Genomic DNA, 21,485 nt, shown 5'->3' with positions numbered 1-21,485 from the left:
TCCTGATCGACCGTGTCGCCCTTTTTAAATGTCATCTAATATTTTTAAGTTTGATGCTCCACAATGCAAAAAAATGTATGCATGTTTATCAGAATCCTGAAACAATTTGTATTGCATTTTTACTGCTTTAGTTTGTCAACAAGTTAAAGGGAATTAAAAAGGACAGATGGGGCCCAATATATTTTGCTGCAAACAACAAAAGTGGCGGCACGGTAGATCAGCTGGTGAAGTGTTGGCCTCACAGTTCTGAGGTCTCGGGTTCAATCCCGGACTCCCTGTCTGGCGTTTGCATGATCACCTCGTACCCACATGGCTTTTCTCCGGCCGCTCCGTTTTCCTCCCACATCCAAAAATATGCAACATTAATTGGACACTCCAAATTGCCCCTAGGTGTGATTGTGAGTGCGGCTGTCTGCCTCCATATACCCTGCGATTGGCTGCCAACCAGTTGACAGCTGGGATAGGCTCCAGCACTCCCCACGACCCCCGTGAAGATAAGCGGCAAAGAAAATGGATGGATGGACAAAAAAAACATCTTGTAGCGTTACATGATCCCCGACCAAAGATTTGTCCCTACGACTCAAAAATGAAAAGTCTAGCACATGTGATTCTGGGGATATCTTCCGTGTCGTGTGACCTATGAACAACAACCCTCCGACAGCACACCTTGACCTCGCCCAAAAGGATTGCGAATTGCGCTATTACAGAGCAGTTAAGTTCATCCACATCAAACACTCTCACCCATGTCTTGATGAACCTTGATTTGTGCACTTGATGGAAAGATTATTGATTACTTGGACATCTTGAGTAAACTTTTGAGTAATTGCTGAACTTGTAAATCTGTAAATCAGAGCCTTTGTTTTTTGATGGCAGTTCCCAAAGTGCCCAATGAGATCTCAGCATTGGTCTTGGCTGCCACTCTTCCGTCAGTATTTCTCTGCCCAAACAAGCTGTATTCACAAACAACGCCAAATGACGCTTGATCTGTTCTCAGCATGTTATTGATCGAGTACACTTATCTGATTTGGATTCACCTGAATCACCAAGTATTCTAACAGTGGCACAGTAAATGGTGGGGTTGGGGGGGGGGGGGGCGCAAAGAAGCGCACTGAGCACTTCTGAACAAGTAGAAACAAATTAGTGGAAAACTCCCGCACGGGCAGGATCACACAAACACAAAGGTCAAGGTTAAGCACAGACACCCCATTTAGGTTCGCCGAAGTTTGGTTAAAGAGTGACAACACAGGTGGAGGCGACATATAAACGGGGTGACACAACAAACTCGTCATCTACAAGCATGAAGCTCATCAATTTGGTAAGTGGGCTTCTTCACTAAAACAAACTCAGCACATATTCTATATAAATCCAAATGTCATTGCTTTTTTTTTTTTTTTTTTTTTTTAAACGGCAGGGTGCAGACCCATTGCTGGTATATCAGCCAAATTTGACACCGAAGACCAAAAAGGAAGATTACAGAAACTTTGAGGCAAGTTATAGACAACATTCACCAGAAACACAGCATTGTCAGTGTTTTATATTCATGTGAAAAAAATTTATTTGAACAGATTTAGTGACAATACATTCTAATTGTGGAAGTGTATTGTGGTTGTTGTCAGAACGTTGATTCCAACATTCAAAATAATTGTAATTTGTTTATATTCAAAATTGAAATTTTTGGAAATGGTTACGCATTTTTGTTAGCAGTAATCATCAAAGTATAACATAAAAGAGTTTTCTCTCTGTGCAATGAATGTAAAGAATGAGGAGTTTCATCTATCTGAATAGTGTATAAAGGTTTTATTTTTTAACCATATACTCATTTATTAAAATGTTATATGGATGCATTGTATAGGGACATTATTACTTTATCCTTTGTATGTGAATTAGGGGCAAATGAAGTATGTTTTTGAGTATAATGCATTGCTACTCATTGGACCGCACGTCGTGGATGGAGTATATGACTTTATAGCGACCCAGTTGCATTCATTCATTTTAGACGGGGAGTGTCGCCGAGCATGTGTACAACACGTACAGACTGATGCACGCCAACCAGACTGTGGACTTTGTCAAGCGAAAGGTGAGCGGATGAGACTGCACACACGAACACACATTCTATGAATTCACATGATGTTTTTGTGAACTTTGCGGGGAGGTGAAGGGTTCTATCGACCAACTACCTACCGATTGAGTAACCAAGCTGTGACGTTTGGTCGGAAATTTAGGATTGTTTGGTTAACCTACATCTGCAGTTCAGCGTGACCGTAGATAGACCAAGTGGATGCTTTCATATTTAAAACCATTCCCACATCTACAGTACATATCATGTCCGTACCATGCTTTCATGGAAATACGACAAGGATCAAAACCAGCACACTTTACACATGGTCTTTTTTAGACTGGCTGAAATCCGCCTATTTTGAGGTGACAGCCCCTGTTCACCTCTCCCCCTCCGCTGCAGGGTGTCATGTTGTTTATCAGTGCTTATCTGTGCGTTCAACAACACAGCAGCTCTGATTGGTTTTTGGGTTCATATACAGAGCGGAACCTTCACATACGAGTACCCCAATTTGACTTTTTCAACGTACAAGCTGTCACTTGCTTGGTTTTTTTTTTTGCATTGTGTCATGACTGGAGGTTCAACAATCAATTGAAAATGATCAAATATGTAGACAACTATGCGACTGGCTGACAAGAAATTCAGGGTGTAGCCGCCTCCTGCTCGATGACGGCCGGGATAGGCTCCAGCACTCCCGTGACCTTCGTGAGGATAAGCGGCTCAGAGAATGGATGGAAATAGACAACTAATTGTATAATCGTATAATTGTATAATAGAAACTGGATCAACCTCAAATTGACTAAATCCTCATAATTTCAGTCTCTTCACAGTAAATAACAGATTTAGAGTCCTTCATGAACGCACACTGGTTATTATTACATTTAATCAAAATAAGAGACCTCCTACCGAAATTGGATATTGGTCCAATTTTGAATCGTTTTGACTAAAATTCAAAAATGTAACCAATATCCAGTTTCCTTAAGGCCCGTCAGGCCTTTTATGTTTGAAGAGGTTTCAGTATGGTGTGTCCCAGAATGAATCATAACTTTGTGATATCGACATTCAGATAGCATCACAAGCAGCATTACGAAAACCAGAAGAGAATAAAATAGAAGATACTGATCCATTTGGGGCTTCCACGTAGCACTTGGAATGGAGCGGTTGCAGCCACGCTGAGATGTCCATGATGGATGCCGTCATGTCTCTGGACCAGCTGGTGGACGAGTCCGATCCGGACGTGGACTTCCCTAACTCCTTTCACGCCTTCCAGACGGCCGAGGGGATCCGCAAAGAGCACCCAGACAAAGGTATGCACTCACAAAGCGTTTCAAGATCCCTCTGTAAAATTAAAAATTGTCTGGTATGCACTCACAAAGCGTTTCAAGTTCCCTCTGTAAAATTAAAAATTGTATGAAGGTAGGACAGCTTACTTGGGGCGAGAGGCAGGATGCACCCTGGACTGGGCACAAGCTTTCACTCATTTTCACATCTAAAGACAGGTCACCATAAATGACCCCAACATGGACGTCTTTGGAATGTGAGAGCACGCCAGGATACCTGGAGAGGGGGGAAAAAAAAACAAGCAGACAACAAGGAAACCATTCAAACTCACAGAGATTCAAACTTGGATCTCCTGATTACAAGCAGATAGGCTAACCACATTGCGGTCCTGCAACTCCACTTTCATGAGACACCAATAACAGTATACAACAAGGCTAATATTGTTCATCCATCCAGCAATCCATTTTTTGAGCCGCTTATCCTCACAAGGGTCGCGGGGAAGTGCTTGAGCTTATCCCAGCTAACTTCGGGCAGGAGGCAGGGTACACCCTCTACTGGTTGCCAGCCAACCGGAGGGCACATAGAAACAAACCCTACAAACTCACAATCAAACCTAGGGGGAATTTAGAATCGCCAAACCGTTTTTGGGATGTGGGAGGAAACTGGTGTGCCTGAAGAAAATTCATGCAGGCAGGGGGGATAACACGCAAGCTCCAGAGGCAGGACCAGGATTTGAACCCCAGTCCTCAGAACTATGAGGCTAACTACTGGATGTACCCCCTAAATGGAAAAAAAGGATCATTTATGTCTTGAATGTCTCTTCTCAGACTGGTTCCAGCTAGTGGGTCTGATTCACGATGTTGGGAAGGTCATGGCGCTGTGGGATGAACCTCAAGTAAGATGGGATTTAAGTTCTCGTAATCATTATACATTGTTGAGGTGAACTTTGTGACAAAAAAAAAAAAAATGCAGAAAACCAAAAATATTTAAAATGTTCAGTTAGACCTTTGGTTACTGAACTGAGGTAGTTAGTAAGTTTGTGCACACTGAAGGACAAATTTGACCTGTTTACAAAAACAAATTTTAGATTAACCTTTGTGTGTTAAATCAAGGAAAATGGTGAGAATCTTTAAACTGTGAAACTGCAAATGCCATAAATGTCCGCACGTTCACAATGGAACCATTTTCAGTAGAGAACTGTAAAGCATCCCACAAATTCTCTGAAACATTAATATCAGCCATTTTGCATAGTTTCATATCGACAATTATGAGGATAGCGTATTCTCACATGTGACTTGGATCTTACTACAGTGTATGGGCATGGAAAAAAGGGAAAGTAAACAATGTCAGGGTTCGTACAGAATCCTTATTCCATTGGCCACAAACTTCCTCGCATATCCACAGTGGGCCGTGGTGGGTGACACCTTCCCTGTTGGCTGCACCTTTCAAAACTCCATCGTGTTCCGAGACAGCACCTTCCAGGAGAACCCAGATGACACAAATCCCAGCTACAAGTAGGTAGATATTCTCCTGCTAAAATTGACACCTAAACGCAGTATTTGTTAAAAAAAAAAAAAACAATAGCACAAAGTACAACAGTCCTTTACAGAAAAATTTTTCACGTTAATGCAAAAATCTGGTCATTTTTTTAATGAGCCTTAGTTGCTGACGTAGTTTTCCATTTAGTTTTATTGTTTTGTTCAGCTCCAAATATGGAATCTACAAACCAAACATCGGGCTTGACAATGTCCTCATATCCTGGGGTCATGATGGTGAGTCCATTTATTTAAATTGCTTTACATGTGCCTTTAAAAAAAGATAACACAAAAGAACAATGTTTATTATTGATTGTAGAATTGTACCATGTACCATAAAAGGACATTTTAGCACAGAACAATTCACCACTAATGATTATAATTAATGATTAAAAATTCCATCAAATTGCTCCATATAAATGTATTTAATGCAAAATCACAATTCGACATTTGAACCAATATATTTTTGACCATTTAAAAGAATTCATTTATATAATAATACTAGCAATATTTGCATACGTAATCGAAGGCAATAAATCCACTTCAAATTTCTGGAACAGGTTTGAGTGAGGTCTCTACAATTTCTAGTATTAACCCCAAAGACTACTACAAAGATTACTCTGAAACTGAATTTAGAAAGTAGTCACCACTGCAAACATGAAAGGGTCTTCGATACAAGTTTTAAAACATCTTTTTAATCAGTCGTAGTACCATACTATATTAGTAGTAATATTGTGAAGTGTTTCTTATACATTTGACTGATGTCATTCTAGTTGATATTGCAGGTGTACTAAATGTCTTGGTGTTGTGCCCCTAAGAATATCTTTACCGCGTTCTCCAGTTCAACAAGTGCTGCCTTCCCAAGGAGGCAAGTAACGTCCGCCAGCCGGGCTTATCCTCCACCGCGGTGACATCCCGATTCTAAACCACGTTATCGGTCCACACAGGGTCTCAACATGATCCGCTACCATTCCTTCTACCCATGGCACTCGCAAGGCGACTACATGTACCTGTGTGACGACACAGACCTGCAAATGCTGTCTTGGGTGCAGGAGTTTAAGTGAGTTGTGTACAATTCCAGAACTTGTTTGCAGTCACCCACTGAAATCTATACATAGACATACAATTAGGAAAACTTTACAAAACTGTTGAAAGATTCTACAGTCACTCACATTTGAAAAATGTACAGGTGTGGTCAGTCATGCCCGCAGATAAAAAGTTACGGGTGTGGTCCAAGAGTCATGCCCGCAGATATAAAGTTGCAGGTGTGTGTTCTGATTGTAATTATGAGTGTACCACTTTAAGAGCAGAGGGGGCAGTGTCAGGTAAACTAGGAAGTAAAATTAGGCAGAGGACCAGCTTCTTGTCAGAGACCCTGTGCTTTTGTGTTAATTAAAAAAAAAAAAAAATGTCAGGCTGTGGTTCACTGCGCTGAATCGGTTTTCATGTGCGCTGAGTGTGCGACAAGTGCGCAGCTTAGAAGGAACATTGATCAAGACTACACAAAATAAGCGACATCTTTCAATATGTATATATTTCTACCAACAAATTTTACGCATGTGATTTTTTGTGCTCGACTGTGCAGATTTGCGAGTGCGATGGCGCGCAGGCGCCTAGCCGCTCGTCAAATCACAGTGACTGATTCTACTATGTTGGGGAGGCCCCTAGTTTAGCCAAAGTTGTTAGTGTAACTTGTCGTTTCTCTTCTGAGCGAACATTTAAAAAGACAAATATTATTAGAACTGCTTGTTCTATAATTAAACTTACAAAATTACTTTTTCCGCTATTTGCTGCAGGTGCTCAATTATACATTATGTACAGTAGACCCCTTTCCCTCAAAATAAGACCACCATCTTCTGCGGGTCAGACTGACATTGCTACAGTATTTGGCATATTACTTAAGATTTTGGTGAAACTCCAATATACTGCAGTTCATAATGCTCAAGGTGACACTAACCCTATAATTCAGCAGGAAAGTGAATCAAAACACATCCATATAATTTCATTTACTATACAAAATGTTACAAATATTGTAAACATTGGGAATTCTCGTATTTTTAGGAAATGTTCAGTAATTCCAACAGGGGCTAATAATTTTGTAACTGTGTGTCTGCTTCCCGCAGCAAATTCGATCTCTACACAAAAGTGGCCGAGCTGCCCGACGTGGAGAAGCTGCGTCCGTACTACCAGTCGCTGATCAACAAGTACTGTCCTGGGATACTGAAATGGTGAAACAGCACATGGAGTTTTAAATTCACCAACAACTCGCGCATTACAGTAATCCCTTTTTTATTGAGAGGGTTAGGTTTTGGACCACCACCACCGCAAAAGATGGAATTAGACATACAGTACCCTTCAAAAGTATTGGAACAGCAAGGTCAATTGACCCCTCCGTGGATATTGCGCAATCCGCGTCACTGACCAATCAGAGGCCAAAGATCTGCATAAACCAAAGCCCGTTTTTGCTCCCGCCATTTTCTCAGACAACATTGCATGGTCCAGTATAGGTTTAGTTAGCGTTTTATCGCGTATTTGGGTTATTTAACAAAAAATATTGTTAAGAGGTGTAGTCACGGACTTTGTAATAGTGACGACAGGTATCCCGAAAGGCTAGTTGGTGGAGTTCGATTCGTACCCTTCGATGGATCAAACTTTGTGGAAGACCGCATCATCAACTAAATCCATCTAATATCAACCAGAACACGTTTGCACGAAGGTATGCCCTAATTTGATTCTCGTATAAATTAATTCGAAGTTCTTCCCTTGCATAACACTGCTGCGTGTGAACAATTGACACATTTATTCTTTGTCGAGCGATATTTAGTGATGATCGGACTGCACAAACGTATTGATTTCTTGCTGGCTCGCGGCCGAAGCTTAACCAGACTGTGATTGCACGAAGATATGCCCTAAATTTGATTTTTAATACACGTCTCGTATAAATGAATGAGACGTTCTCCGCTAGCATAACATTGCTACGTGTGAATGATTGAATGAAATCAGAAGCATGGCGTCTCTCTCAGTTAAGAATGTATTGTATTTAGAATCTATAACATATCGTTGATTTGAATGAAATGAGAAGCATGGAGTCTGTCTCAGTTCAGAATGTATTGTATTGTATATGCCATTTTTACTGTTTGTCTTACGTCAGCGCACGTGGCGTGACGTCCCTTCAGGAGCCGTGGTTAAGTGCCCTGTACGGAGGGGTCAATTCCTTTGTTTTTGTTATATACACTTAAGACATTTGGGTTTCAGATCAAAAAATGAATATAAAACAAAAGTTCAGAATTAATTATTTTATTTCATGCTATTCTAGCCTAAGATCTAGACATGTTAAACTAATGGACAGGGCACCTTGTGTTTGAAGCCAAGTGAGCAAAACTATTGGAACAGATAAAATTATCTTGCCATCACGCTTAGTTACAATAAACGCATCAACTCAAGCCATGACATTACCGCCACCACGCTTCACAGATGAGTTTGTGTGATATGGATCATCAGATTATTTCTCCAAACTTTGGGCTTTCAATCACCAATAATTTTGCACACTCGAAAAGTGGGTGGGTTAAAACAAAAAGGTCCTCTGTCTTGAGTTGTTTAATACAAACGATGGAAATACCATGGTAATGAATAAAAGCTGGAATTCCCAACTTTTATCTCATTCACCTTGAAATCATCTGAAACCCAAATGTCTTCATCATATAACAAAAAAGTATTAACCTTGCCATTCCAATCCTATTGGAGGGAACCATTATCTATTTTTTTTTTGTAATTGCATCAGAACACTACACACTTAAATGTAAAAAGAATCTTAAAGTCAGAAAACAGACTAATCATCAAAACTTAATCTTTACATGCGGCACTTCTACCACTGAAAACATCAGAAAAAAAATCTCATACTTTGGATTTTATGGACAAACTTTTTAATCTCTATACACAGAGTACAGAGTACAAGCTCAATGTCTCTGAATGTCACAAAACTGCTCCAGTCATGACCTTAATACAGGTCGACAGCTCTAATAATGCCCACTTCACGATCTGAATATAATCACAACCAAATCTCCAATACAGTATTTTGGATTTTATATCAATATTGCCCTGCTGAAAAGTCATAATTCACATGGTGCTATATAAATTTGTAACAGAGACAATACATACAACGGGGAAAAATGTTTGGTCAGCCACCAGTTGTGCAATAGGTGAACCACACAATACAGCAAGGGAACACTGGACTTTAAGTGCATGCCAATTTTTTTTCCCTCCCTCTTAAAAGGTATGAAACGGGTTGTTGGACAAAAATGACTTTCACGACAATCATTTATTGTACTTTAATGTTATCTAAAAATGTTTTTGTGTTGTGCACACAAGGAAAAGGCACGTTTGTGTATGTGTGTATGGAAAAAAAAAATAAAAAGTGCTGCACTGACATGAATAGAAAAAAAAATGCTTGGATGGAACATCCTGGATTGATTGAGTGTTTTCTTTTTCCAAATACAATTAAATCATCCGAAGTGATTTTCGTTTGTACACAGGTGAGCCCAAACTGGGAGAAAAAATATATACACACATACCTCTTTACTTAGTTTAGTAACATCAGCCCCTTTCTCTTAGTGTTCTTCTTCTTCTGTCTCTGCCTCTTCCTCCTTTTCATCATCACTGGTGACACCCTCCCTTTCTTCCTCATCAGCATCCTCCATCTCACCCTTGTCTTCATCCTCTCCTCTCTCATGTTCCTTTTTATCCTCACCCACCATCTTTTTAACATTGGGCGCAGTCTCTTTTGGATCAAAATTGGCTACGATCCTTTTTTGCCTCCCGGGCAACGCCAGCAGCAGGCACAAAGTGGCGCTGCAGCCAAGCAGGGTCCAGATGAGCACAGGGGCGGGGACGCCCGTGACCTGGGCGCGCACCCACCTCACTGCCCGGGCCGTGGCGGAGTTCGACTGCCGGCGTGGAGGTGACTTGTCCTGTGTAGTTGTTCGTCATTTGACATTGCTCAGATTAAATTTGAAGTACAGTGGTAGCTAGAGTAACAAGTGTCGCTCATTTCATAACTTTCAAGGACTAAAAGAGAATGTAAAGAAAAATGGAATGGAAAAAAAGTGTATTTACAAGTACTAGCCTATCCCGTAAATCAATAATGATGATGGGGCCAAACTATGAAGTTATGGGAAAGAGTAGTGGAGGCTAGACTCAGGACAGAATTAAGTATGGTTTCATGCCTAGAAAGAGTACCACAGATGTATTATTTGCCTTGAGGATGCTAGTTGAAAAGTACAGATAAGGTCAGAAGGAGCTACATTGTGTCTTTGTGGATTTAGAGAAGAAGGAGCTACATTGTGTCTTTGTGGATTTAGAGAAAGCCAATGACAGAGTACCAAGAGAGGAACTGTGGGACTGCATGCGCAAGTCTGGTGTGGCGGCGAAATATGTTAGAATAGCACAGGACATGTATGATGGCACCATAACAATGGTGAGGTGTGCCTTAGGTGTGACAGAGGAATTTAAGGTGGAGGTGGGATTGCATCAGGGATCAGCTCTGAGCCCCTTCCTGTTTGGAGTGGTAATGGGTAGGCTGACAGATGAGATTAGACTGGAATCCCATTGGACCATGAAGTTTGCAGATGATATTGTGATCTGCAGTGAAAGCAGGCAGAGGAACAATTAGAAAGATGGAGGCACACACTGGAAAGGAGAGGAATGAAGGTTAGCCAAAGTAAAAGAGAATATATGTGCATGAATGTGAGAGGAGGAGGAGTGAAGCTCCAGGGAGAAGAGATAGCAAGGGTGGATGACTTCAAATACCTGGGGTCAACAATACAGAGCAATGGAGAGTGAGGTAAAGAAGTGAACGGGTCCAAGCGGGGTGGAACAGTTGGCGGAAGGTGTCTGGTGTTCTATGCGACAGAAGAGTCTCCGCAAGGATGAAGGGAAAAGTTTAGAAAACAGTGGTGAGGCCGGCCATGATGTACGGATTACAGACGGTGGCACTGAAGAAACAACAGGAAGCAGAACTGGAGGTAGCAGAAATGAAGATGCTGAGGATCTCGCTTGGAGTGAACAGGTTGGATAGGATTAGAAATGAGCTCATTTAGTGGGACAGCCAAAGGTGGATGTTTTGGAGACAAGGTTAGAGAGAGCAGACTTCGATGGTTTGGACATGTCCAGAGGCGAGAGAATGAGTATATTGGGAGAAGGGTGCTGAGGATGGAGGTGTTGTGAGGGAGAACATGAGGACAGTGGGTGTTAAAGAAGATGCACGAGATCGGCATAGATGGAAAAAGATGACACGACCCCTAACGGGACAAACTGAAAGGAAAAGAAGAAGAAGCCTATCTCCTGAAATGGCAAGCATTAGAATGTCCAGCTGTATTGGGTTGGGGAAAAAAACTGACTGGTGCTCAGTGGTGTGAGGTCATGCCCAGTAAGGCGAGCCCATTAACACTTAAGAGCCACTGGTCTACATTTCCATCTTAAATTGTAATTTTTGTTCATTGAAGTTGTAACTGATTTACTCTAAGTGTATTTATTGTGTAGCATCTTTCATACGTGTAGATATGTAGACGTTAAAAGCTTGATCTTTTACAGGTAAATTCAAACATGAAATGCACAGCCCCCTGCCTCTGTGTGGATGTCTATGTAGAGTACCTTAAGACCATGTTGGTCTAGCATGCCCTCAAGGAACGGGTGGCCCAGATGCACTACAGGATAGAATTCTTCATTATAGACCCTCCTCCACCAGCGCTGTGGATATGATCTGGACACAGGGAGCAGCGTGTAATTCATTTCAATTTGTGGAGAACATAAAAACCGTCATAATGTATTTTTTGAGGAAAATGTATTTTAAATGCCTGTAAACATGGGTGTGTCTTTGAAGTGCCTGGCCAACCATCACATTTGAAATTATATAAACCTTTCCGAAAATGTGTTTTTTTCCCCCCACCTGAATTTTACTTTACTGTGATTCAAAAGTGAGGTTCATTTACATAACCTGCCATTGCATTGATTTTTTTTTTCTGCCCATGACTTGTCAGCAAGTGTGGGGAAAGAGTTGATATTTTCAAGCAATGTTTGCATTACACACCATTAAAACACATCAAAGTAGAGACAGATTTAAACATGTCAAAGTATGGACAGAATATGGGCATCAATTATCTGCAGATTTTTGCTATTCGTGGTCAGGCCCACTCCCTATCCCCCGCGAGTAGTGGGAGTCCACTATACAGCAGTACTACTGACCCGTCTGCCTTGGGTTCCGTAAACCAGTATCTGTAGCGGTGGGCTCGCAGGTAGGCAGGAGGCTGCTGGTGGAAAGGATAACGAGTGACGTCCGTCTGAATCAGCTTGATGACTGGGCAAAACAAACATACAAAGCATCAGCCATGAAAGAAGCCAAATGAACAATCACTGCTCACCCATACCAATGCCTCACAATTACTGCCCTGCAGAAAAATATACAATTTCATTGGTCTTTTTTGATTTTCTTTTTTTTTCCCCCACTACAATGTACCTTTGTACATTCCACTACTGGCAGACCCACACCTATAGGAAATGTAGAGTCCAAAAGTAACCCAAATACTACGGGGGGTTGGGGGGTAAGAGACAACAGCTAAGGTTCAAGTACGGTTTATCCTCACTCATAAGACAATTAAGCACACTTGTAAAACGACTACTGGACACTAGTAGAATGTCTTTTTCCACTTGTAACTTCCACCACTGTATGACATTTCTGCACATTAGAGGCATAGGTTTGGCAAACTAGTAGGACAACTACTGCACATGTTAATAGTGAGGCAAAATTCACTGTGCACTACTGGACATATATGCATGAACGTCATTCTCTCCTCACACACATACCTTTACTCAGCCAGATTTATTGTAAATGTCACACCTACATGATAAGAAAAATCAACTTCTATAGAGTACCAAGAACACAGGCCAGTGATACAAAATATATACAATTGTGAGGTCAGAGTGATTTAATGAAAAGTGACGTAGCATACCAGCCCTGACCTGACATTTCATTTCAATTTTAGAACCGGCCATACCGTCCATCTTTCCCTGCAGCAGTCGATACATGAGGCTGGTGAACCAGGGCGCCTCTGTGTGGGTTCCAAGGGCGGCGAACCACATTTGCCAGTCCAAGCGGGGTTGGTGGGGCGTCACCAATGGGGGTGCTGCGCTCATATTGCCAGGTTTGTACATAAAGTCAATTTCCTTCAAGGGAGGAACAAGAAATGTCACAAAAATGTCCTCCAGCAGGGTAGAACAGATTTCGGCTATGTTCGAAATCATTCACTCAGTCCATAATACTTAATCACTATACTGTTGAGCCTTGACTTACAAGTTTAATTTAATTTCATGACCATGCTTGTAACACAAATCAGTCTTCTTAAATGGAATGTCACAAACGTTACAAATTTGTATGATGGCACATGTCTCAAAAGCCCTGTTTAAACATTCAGTGATTCCAGCAAACTACAGTTACTTCTTCAAACCAACAATAGTTACTTTTATATCTCTTACCAAACATTAATTTCTACCTGGTGATTGAAACTAAGATCAGTCCAGCTGTGCAGTACCATTTAATCGAGAGCGATTGGGAAGTGATTGTTTCTTACACCATGGACAGTGACGGTTCAGTACCATAAAAAGTGTAAAGAAATGCACACCACCACTGTCATCACACTATTTCTGGTATTTCCTATAGTAACCGTCACAGGTTCACTACTCAAGATGTACTGTATTGTGGGAGACTATATGGGGGAATAATAATTACTCACTACATATCTGAACAAGCAGAAAAAAAATGCGGACCTCGCTATATAGTGCACTTCATAGTGGATAGGGAGCAATTCCAACAAAGAGACTAAAGAATACACTTTTGTTCCTCTCACCGTCCAGGTGCCGCCATCGTTACTTCCCTCTATGACAACCTCAGGACGCCCACCCACGCCAGTCATCCTTCGAAACAGTCCATATGAGTTAACCAACTGGTAGCGATCCACAAGACTGTAGGCTTGACGCACTCCAGGCCACAGCTTGGAATTTGAGTCATAGTCTACGTAAGTGAAAGGCACCTGGAAAGGGGGTAGAAGAGAAAAGAAAAATAAGAAAAGAAACAATCCTTGTCAATACTTCAGTGTTCACATACATTTGATAACATCTGGTTTTTTTTTTTTTTTTTCCCCATTCGAAGCCATCCTATCCTGCGGTGTTTCCTTGCTGTTATGTTCCATTTTTTAATCTTTAAGGGTTTCAGTATACTCGGAGTAAAGCCTTCACATGTGGGAAAGTAGAGCCACAGTCACCACACTTTTGAACAGTTTATTAAACACAGGGAGGGCAGTAAAACACAAACATAATTAGAACAATGACGCAGAAGCTGCTGTTGGCCACAGCTCAGACGGACTCACTTCCATCACCTCACTAGGGCCTGCCTCTTAACTCCGTTTACTATATTTACGCTTTATTGAATGATTTGTTTGTACAAATACATTTACAAAGTTCTTAAAAAGTGTGTTTTAACCTTTTAATCGCATTTAAAGCGTACACATGGGGAAAAGCTTGTTTTTTAATGGTCTCTATTAGAAATTTTCACCTATGTGTTCCCCAGAAAGATTTCTACAGAAAACACTTGGTTGAGATTACTCCTGCCAAACGGGATTCCATCCATCCATTTTCTTAGCTGCTTATCCTCACAAGAGTTGCGTTGAGAGTTGAAGCCTACCGCAGCTGTCAACGGGCAGGAGGCCGGCCAGGCACACCCTGGACTGGTTGCCAGGCAATCGCAGGGCACATTGAGACAACGCTTTACCAGCTGAACCACCGTGCCTACGCCCATGGCGATTATCAAATCTAAATTTTCACTTACTTTTTCCACCCTGCCCTCTGAACCTTTTTTTTTCCCGACAGAAATATAAATACTTTTTTCATGTAGTTCTACTGTGTGGTGGGGGTATGATGTAAATGAGCTGCTTGGTGACATCAGAAACAGGCAAAACATTAAATAGTTCACTCACAAACACAGTTATGGAGCAACACAGCCTGCTAAATATTTACTTGGGTGTTGCATCTCACTGTTTATGGGTGGGCAGGCACTCCAAAGTGCCAACTATTTAGCAAATAAAAAGTACATTTTTCCATTATATGTCCTCAATTCTTTGTTTCAAACAGTCAATTTCTGTTTGGTGAAGTCACTTTATTCAACAAAGCAAGCTCCACGCTTGGATGAGTGTGGTGTGATAGAACTTGGGCGTGCCCATACACTTTTGTCTGCATGGTGGCAGTTAATGCCAACGTCTGAAGGTCAACTCACCAGACTGATCGTGAACATGGCGACTGCAGCACCAGCAATCACTGTCCACTGTAGCGTAGAGAAAAACCTCCTTAGGAAACCAGACACACACGCACACCTAGCAATAAATTAAGTATTAAAATCGGGAAAAAAATGAATAAAATCAAGTCACTCAGAATACACACGAGCTGAGGATTAGTACCTGTACAAGCCTGTGAGCATCTCCCAAACGAGAGATAGAAAGCCGACCCAGACGCACGGGAAAGTGGCACTGTTTAGAAACTGTTTGAAGTGGTGGTAGGTGAATGCTGAAGGAGCCCCACACCCCAAAAATAATTCATCATTTTTATGTGCCCATTATACACACATGGCTTTTATCAAAAAAAATACAGCCCTTTCATATACAGTACCTGTTTTGGAAGTGATAGATCTCGTTGACAGGTCCACTTTCAACTCAAAACAAACAATTGCGCCAAAGATAACCAGAGAAAAGACTGCAAGCTCCAGTATGCAACACGGCCAGGACCACAGCTTCGACTCTTAGTGGCGATAAACAAGAGGGAAACCATGAATATTGTAGGAATACATGGCCAAAATAATACAAATTAGCAGAAGATACAATACAAACCATTACATGTCATTACATTAAAGGTCAAGTGTTATGCCTATCAACATTCTAAAAATAGATATTGTAATGAAAAATACATTTAACATTATTCACTTCAATGTCTATACGAAAAAACAAATGAGCAGAGAGCGCGTCATCCATGCGCAAAGTTGCAGAAGTGTCATTCGACATTCAAGTCGTAGCCAACTTGGCTGCAACTTCTGTCCGTGACATCACACTGGGACATTCGCCTTTGAAAACACACTGTGCCACCTACTATGGGAGACCAACACGCCCCATCTGACACTGAGGCTTTTTTCGAAGAAGAGATCTCACAACCGAGTGAAGTGACCAGGGCATTACAACCAAATCATTTCGAGCCATATTTAGACGATATGTGGATCACGGCCAAACCACCTCCCAGCCCTATCCACCTCCGCGGCCGTGATCAACGCCGCCCGTGAGTGACGACGCCGCTGCGGCCAAAACCGCCTCCCCGTCCGAACCCCCTCTGCGACGGAGATGAGCCACTGCGGCCCAGCGCGGTGACGAGCCACCCTGCCAGCGCCGCGTCTGCCGATCACGGCTTCAGTTGCGGTGGCACAGAGACATTTAGCACCCCTGACTTACAGATTACTTCCCCCGATTATTTTTTTTTTGTAGCTGTATACACACCTACCTGTCATTTGGAACCCACGAAGTTCTTGTCCTAAGCACCTGTGAAATCAATTTTTCATGTCGAACCGGATCCTTTGGAAAAGTATGAAGAGTGAATCCATCCTCCCGAGTGTTTGAACAATATCCGGCAATACAACGAGCCGGCATTTTGGCTAACACGAAGGAACAACGAGCTACCTTCAGGCAGGTAAAACTAGTATAAACATACGAGACCGCTTGAGTGAGCTACTGCCCTGTACGTCACTTCCTGCTTCTTCTCAAAAACAAATCCTTTGAGAGGATTTTCATGGTGGGAGTTACAAAAAGCCATAAATGTCAAAGTCATGTTTTGTGGTGAAAAAAGGGGATGGGTCTATACCGCCTCCTGTTTTTTCATTAACATACTAAAAAAATCATGCATTTCATGACAGTGGACCTTTAAGAAGAACAGGAATTAAAGGCACACTAACACAAATAGAACTGTCAATAAAAAAAAATACATTTATGGAGATATTAAGTTAGTGGTTAGCACATCTGCCTCACAGTCGAAACATCCAGATTTAAAATCGACGTTGTGGATTAGGCATATTTTATTTGATCGAGCTCCATATGAAATAGTATTCAGGGCGCATTACCCATCCAAACATTATCTGAGCCGCTTATCCTCAAAAGGAATGATATAGACCCTATCCTAGCTACCTTTGGTCAAACCTTTTTTTGTGACTGTATTCACACTTAAAGGAGGATAAATAAACTTGACTCTTGACTAAAAGACGCTTTGTTACGGACAGGGACAGTTTGTCTCACCCGTGTTTTCAGTGTGTTCTGACGTGCGAAGCCAGAAGCGTACATGTCGGTCGTCCAGCAGGGACAGACAAAGGGCCAATGTCAGAAGGTTAAAGAAGTTGTAGTTCCCAGACAAAATGATTAACACTTGCAGCATCACCTGTACAGAAAAGAAAACTAATCATTTTAATGACTTGGGAAAAACTACACCGGGCGTGTGTGTTCAAGACCCAACATGCTGTGCTCACTTGCAAGTAGAAAGCGCCGAGTCTGAGCCTGCGCAGTGGACTGAAGAAAAGCAGCGGCACGGCAATCTCGATGGTGAAGGCACCCACCACACTTAGCTTCTGCCACCACACGGGCAACTGGTGGGCAAACCAGGCCAGCGGGGTGGGAATGCACTGGGTTTCGTAGTGATATGTCATCGCTGTTCAACATGAAGCGGGTGGGTGGGGGATTAGTGCAGTGCAGGCTATACAAAGTGAGCTATTTGAGAAAAACAAAAATACTAGGGCTGTCACCATCTAATTATTACAGATTATTACATCAATTAATTAAATTGGATGCAAATGCATTTTGCAATAATGTTTGTGGCGAAATGCATTTTTGCCCACTTACTGTTTGTTGCGATTTCACATAAGAGGGTTAGGGTTACAAACTCAATGACCAAACTTTTTGGAACTGAGATCTACTTCTTCACTACTGTACTGATTAATGGACAGGGCTAGTAGTTTGATAGACAGCTCTGAACTTCAGATTGATCCATCCATTATCTGGAACATTTATCCTCACAAGGGTCGATGCATGTCAATTATAGGTTATTCATGATGGCTGCAAATATTTTTTTGTAATAGATTAAAGTGGGTTTGTTGTTCGAACTAATGATGATTCAGTTATGTTTTGGTCCGAAACCTCAAAATAAAAGGGAAAAATGTTGATCATTGTACACCAAAGTGAAAAAAACGTTTTCAAACGTCTCATTTTGGTTAAACAAAAATGATAATCCTGCTTTCAAGAAGGGCAACACATGTCCAGTTAATATCCAAGTAAGAAAAATCGACACAGTTTGCCTTATGTCAGTATGACATAATTACTGGCCACACAAATCATTCAACATTGCTGCCAAAGGTTTTTGTGAATACTATGGAAATTAGTGCCACTGTTACATCAGAAAAGATTTACTTGGTTGAGGGATTCCATACTTGATGGTTAAACAATCTTAAATGATCTTTTTATGTAATATGTGCTATTTAACAGACAAATGGTGTCTTTGAATTATAACATATGGTAGCGAGGTTTAACAAAAAGGTGTCATACCAGTTAAACCCCACCAAGTAGGACAGCGTGAGGTGAGCTTTACCACTCCGGAGGCAAACATGAGGCGGAAGAGAAGCCATCGGACGAGCCAAAAGGTTACGCGGTCATGCTCGCGGACTGCCCGAGAGCCCCTGATGAGAGTCATCGGAGCCACGAGGATGCAGAGGAAGCCCGCCTCCAGAAGCAGGTTGTCCCTGGGGGAATGAAATTGTGCTCGTTCAGTGGGTTGTCACAGTGATCACCAACTACGGAAAATGATCTAATTTATTTATTATATTGTTGCGAATATTCTAGCAAATTATGAACAGTCCAACAGTATTCTAAATCAGTGAGCGTGCCCCCTTTGTAAATGTATACATTTAAAAAAGTATGTTGTGTTAGTGCACAAAATAAAAAGGTTCCAACAAAACCTCTTTTGAAGTGGATGGAGCTTTTGACAGAAATTTTCCAATATTCAATATCTTAAAACATTCCCATTTATTTTCATTGTATCATTCATTGTATTGTGAACATGACATCTTACCGTAAATTTGTGTGCTGCTGAAACTTGCCATTGTTTGGCCTTCACAAATGCATCAATGTCATTTAAGTGTTGTCAGCCTAGTATCCAATGGACTAAATTAGCAACAAGTGTTACTTTCATTGAAAAATAGCAGTGAACGTGTTCTCCAACCCCAAGGGCTGGATTGGATCACCTGACGGGCCGGTTCTGGCCCGCAGGTCGTATACTGGGCCAAGGATATGTAGTTTGGAAAATGGGTGGATGGATGCACACTTGTGGTTTTCTTTATATTTAAGAAAAAAAAAGACAAAAAAAAAAAGAAAAAACGATATTTCTAAGACTCCAAAAAACCCCTGAAGGTTGAGTATGTGAATACCGACATTTATGTTTGGGTGTGTGCCATGAGACTTTACCCCACAATTGGATTGTAACAATTTAGCACCACTCTGCCATATTGAGGTGTCAGACCGAATGACCACGAGCACTCACCATTGGAAGTAGAGGAAAACCTGCCCCACCTGTCACAGAAACAAAGTGAAAAAGATGCCACATTCTCCATTATCATCTCCAGCAGTACTAGTACCAGTACTATATTACCTGATACATGGACAAGTACAAGACCCAGAGGCAGAAGAACACCATGCTGTCTCTCAGTGACCCAACCACCATGGCGGCTAAACTGAGCACAACCCCCACCAGGCAGAGCAGCTCCATGGCTGTCTGGGTGTCCAGGCCAAGGTGGGGGCTCAGCCAAAGCAGGGTGGGCCAGGCCAGCAGCTGCTCAACCAGAGGCTTGCCGCTGTAGCGCAGCTGCTTGCGGGCAGGGAGCAAACCCTCATTGCCATAGAGACCTAAAAAAAGATTTAAAAAAATGAGTTTGTAAACCTTGCCCTCTCTCATTTTGTTAGTTTTCTTGAGTGGGTTTTTAATTTTTTCATTTCGCTCAAAATGATGACTTTGCAGCAGCTATTTGTTCCATCTGTGTTTCTTGTTATGTCATTTACCCCCAATTTAAAACGTACCTTGACACAATAAAAGGTTGTTAATACAGGATTAAATAAATTAATTTAAGGCTAACAGCATGCCTGCTGCACAGTGGAGGCTCTCGGTTCGAGTCGGCGCGCCAATCTTCCACTGTGGAGTTTGGATACTCTCTGCATTCTTGGTAGACCTTCTCCAGGTATTCCAATTTCCTCCCACATTCCAAAAACGTGTTCGGTACAATCATCCATTTTATGTACCACTGATCCTCATGGAAGTCAAAGGCTATTCCGGCTATCTTTGAGTGAAAGGCAGCATACGGCAATGGAAATTCAGACCAATGGACAATTTAGTTCATTCACCAAACTACCATGCATGTTTTTGGGATGTGGGAGAAAACCAGAGTACCCGGATAAAGACCACGTTGGCACAGGGAGAACTGTGCAACAGATGTGCTAACCAGTCCTCCACCACATTACCCATGATAGGTAGATTGAAGGGTCCAAATTTATAGGCGTGCTCTGCGGTTGGTTGGCAACCAGTCAAGGATAAAAACATTGCTTTTATGGTTAAAAAAAAACAACAACAAAAGACTAAATACATATATAAATAAATAAGTACTGGTTCAATGATGTTTGTGTGAATGTTTGGCTCATTTCCATGCTTGTTCAATAAAATGAATGAACAACGACATGAAAGGCAAAGCTTTCCTACCTAGAAATAGCAGTGGTGTGTGCTGGGAGTTGTGGGTAATGTAGTTCAGATCTGACAAGGTAACTTTATCCTCATGTTAGCTCGTGTGTGTGGATTAATGTTTTCTTATCGTCCCCTTTAAGTAGCATAAGAACATTATAGAAGCTCCCCGGCCACGTAAGCCACTGCGGCGAGTTCCGAGTTAATACTAGCAAGGTAGCTTGGTAAAGCAAACTAAAGTACGTCAAACTCCTCCTCCCCCATAAAATTTTCTTACCTGGTATTTGCACGTAGAGTGAAACAAATGCGCTTAAATAAATGGCCGCCATGCACCAGAGGAACATGCGCCGTGGCAAAATGTTTTCCCCCATGTTTGGGAGTGATCCTGATGATGGGCGGGACGACCGACCGACCGCGGGACGTTCGAATAGCAGAAGCCAGGGTAGGACGCGAGGTAGCCGGGCGAAAGTTAGCTCGGGCTTCCGCCGCCTAACTACTGCCTGCCTGGCAGGAACCACGTTTAACACTCGCGTTTGTGGCCACTCACTCGCTAGCGACATCTAGCGCCGTGGTGTGTTCATTGCTCAAGTGCTCAACTCCTCGCGAGATGATGGCAAAATGTCGTGAGATGACGTTTAAGTTTCTATGTTTTGATTAGGCAATATTAAATGCTTTTGATGATTGTTATAGAGTTTGTCATAATCATTATGTGACAAAGTAGGGGGGGGGAAACTATTTCGTCTTAAAGAGTGGACTTCAGACCGTCACGTCAA

At 41.8% G+C, this 21,485-nt stretch overlaps 2 protein-coding genes across 12 annotated transcripts; one reads left to right on the top strand and one right to left on the bottom strand.

Moving 5' to 3' along the window:
- Positions 1-1,102: 1,102 nt before the first annotated feature.
- miox (myo-inositol oxygenase) lies at positions 1,103-7,104 on the top strand. Its single transcript, XM_061823006.1, is given in 10 exon segments — positions 1,103-1,315; positions 1,412-1,486; positions 1,997-2,077; positions 3,201-3,363; positions 4,165-4,232; positions 4,742-4,881; positions 5,015-5,109; positions 5,691-5,740; positions 5,820-5,932; positions 6,996-7,104. Coding segments are annotated over 10 exon segments (912 nt in total). The 5' UTR covers positions 1,103-1,297.
- lmf2a (lipase maturation factor 2a) lies at positions 2,803-21,294 on the bottom strand. Of its 11 annotated transcripts, none has more exons than XR_009795446.1 (19): positions 20,990-21,294; positions 19,636-19,889; positions 19,528-19,556; positions 18,537-18,730; positions 17,468-17,646; positions 17,241-17,379; positions 15,580-15,708; positions 15,372-15,477; positions 15,191-15,287; positions 13,770-13,952; positions 12,921-13,089; positions 12,112-12,223; positions 11,521-11,629; positions 9,444-9,839; positions 5,702-5,980; positions 5,065-5,143; positions 4,697-4,883; positions 3,487-3,613; positions 2,803-3,394 (listed from the first exon to the last, which is right to left on the bottom strand). XR_009795446.1 is itself a non-coding variant. In XM_061823001.1 (14 exons), the coding sequence occupies exons 1-14, from the start codon at positions 21,270-21,272 to the stop codon at positions 9,480-9,482; spliced, it is 2,343 nt and encodes a 780-aa protein (XP_061678985.1). In that variant the 5' UTR covers positions 21,273-21,293; the 3' UTR covers positions 8,773-9,479. The 11 variants fall into 11 exon arrangements, 1 of the variants encoding a protein (XP_061678985.1); XR_009795447.1 differs by having other exon boundaries at positions 4,697-4,812; XR_009795450.1 differs by having other exon boundaries at positions 5,883-5,980.
- Positions 21,295-21,485: the final 191 nt, after the last annotated feature.

This window comes from Syngnathoides biaculeatus, chromosome 6 (assembly GCF_019802595.1).
Source record: "Syngnathoides biaculeatus isolate LvHL_M chromosome 6, ASM1980259v1, whole genome shotgun sequence".
In the NCBI taxonomy this organism is placed as follows: Eukaryota; Metazoa; Chordata; class Actinopteri; order Syngnathiformes; family Syngnathidae; genus Syngnathoides; species Syngnathoides biaculeatus.
This window is presented reverse-complemented; position numbering and strand designations above follow the sequence as displayed.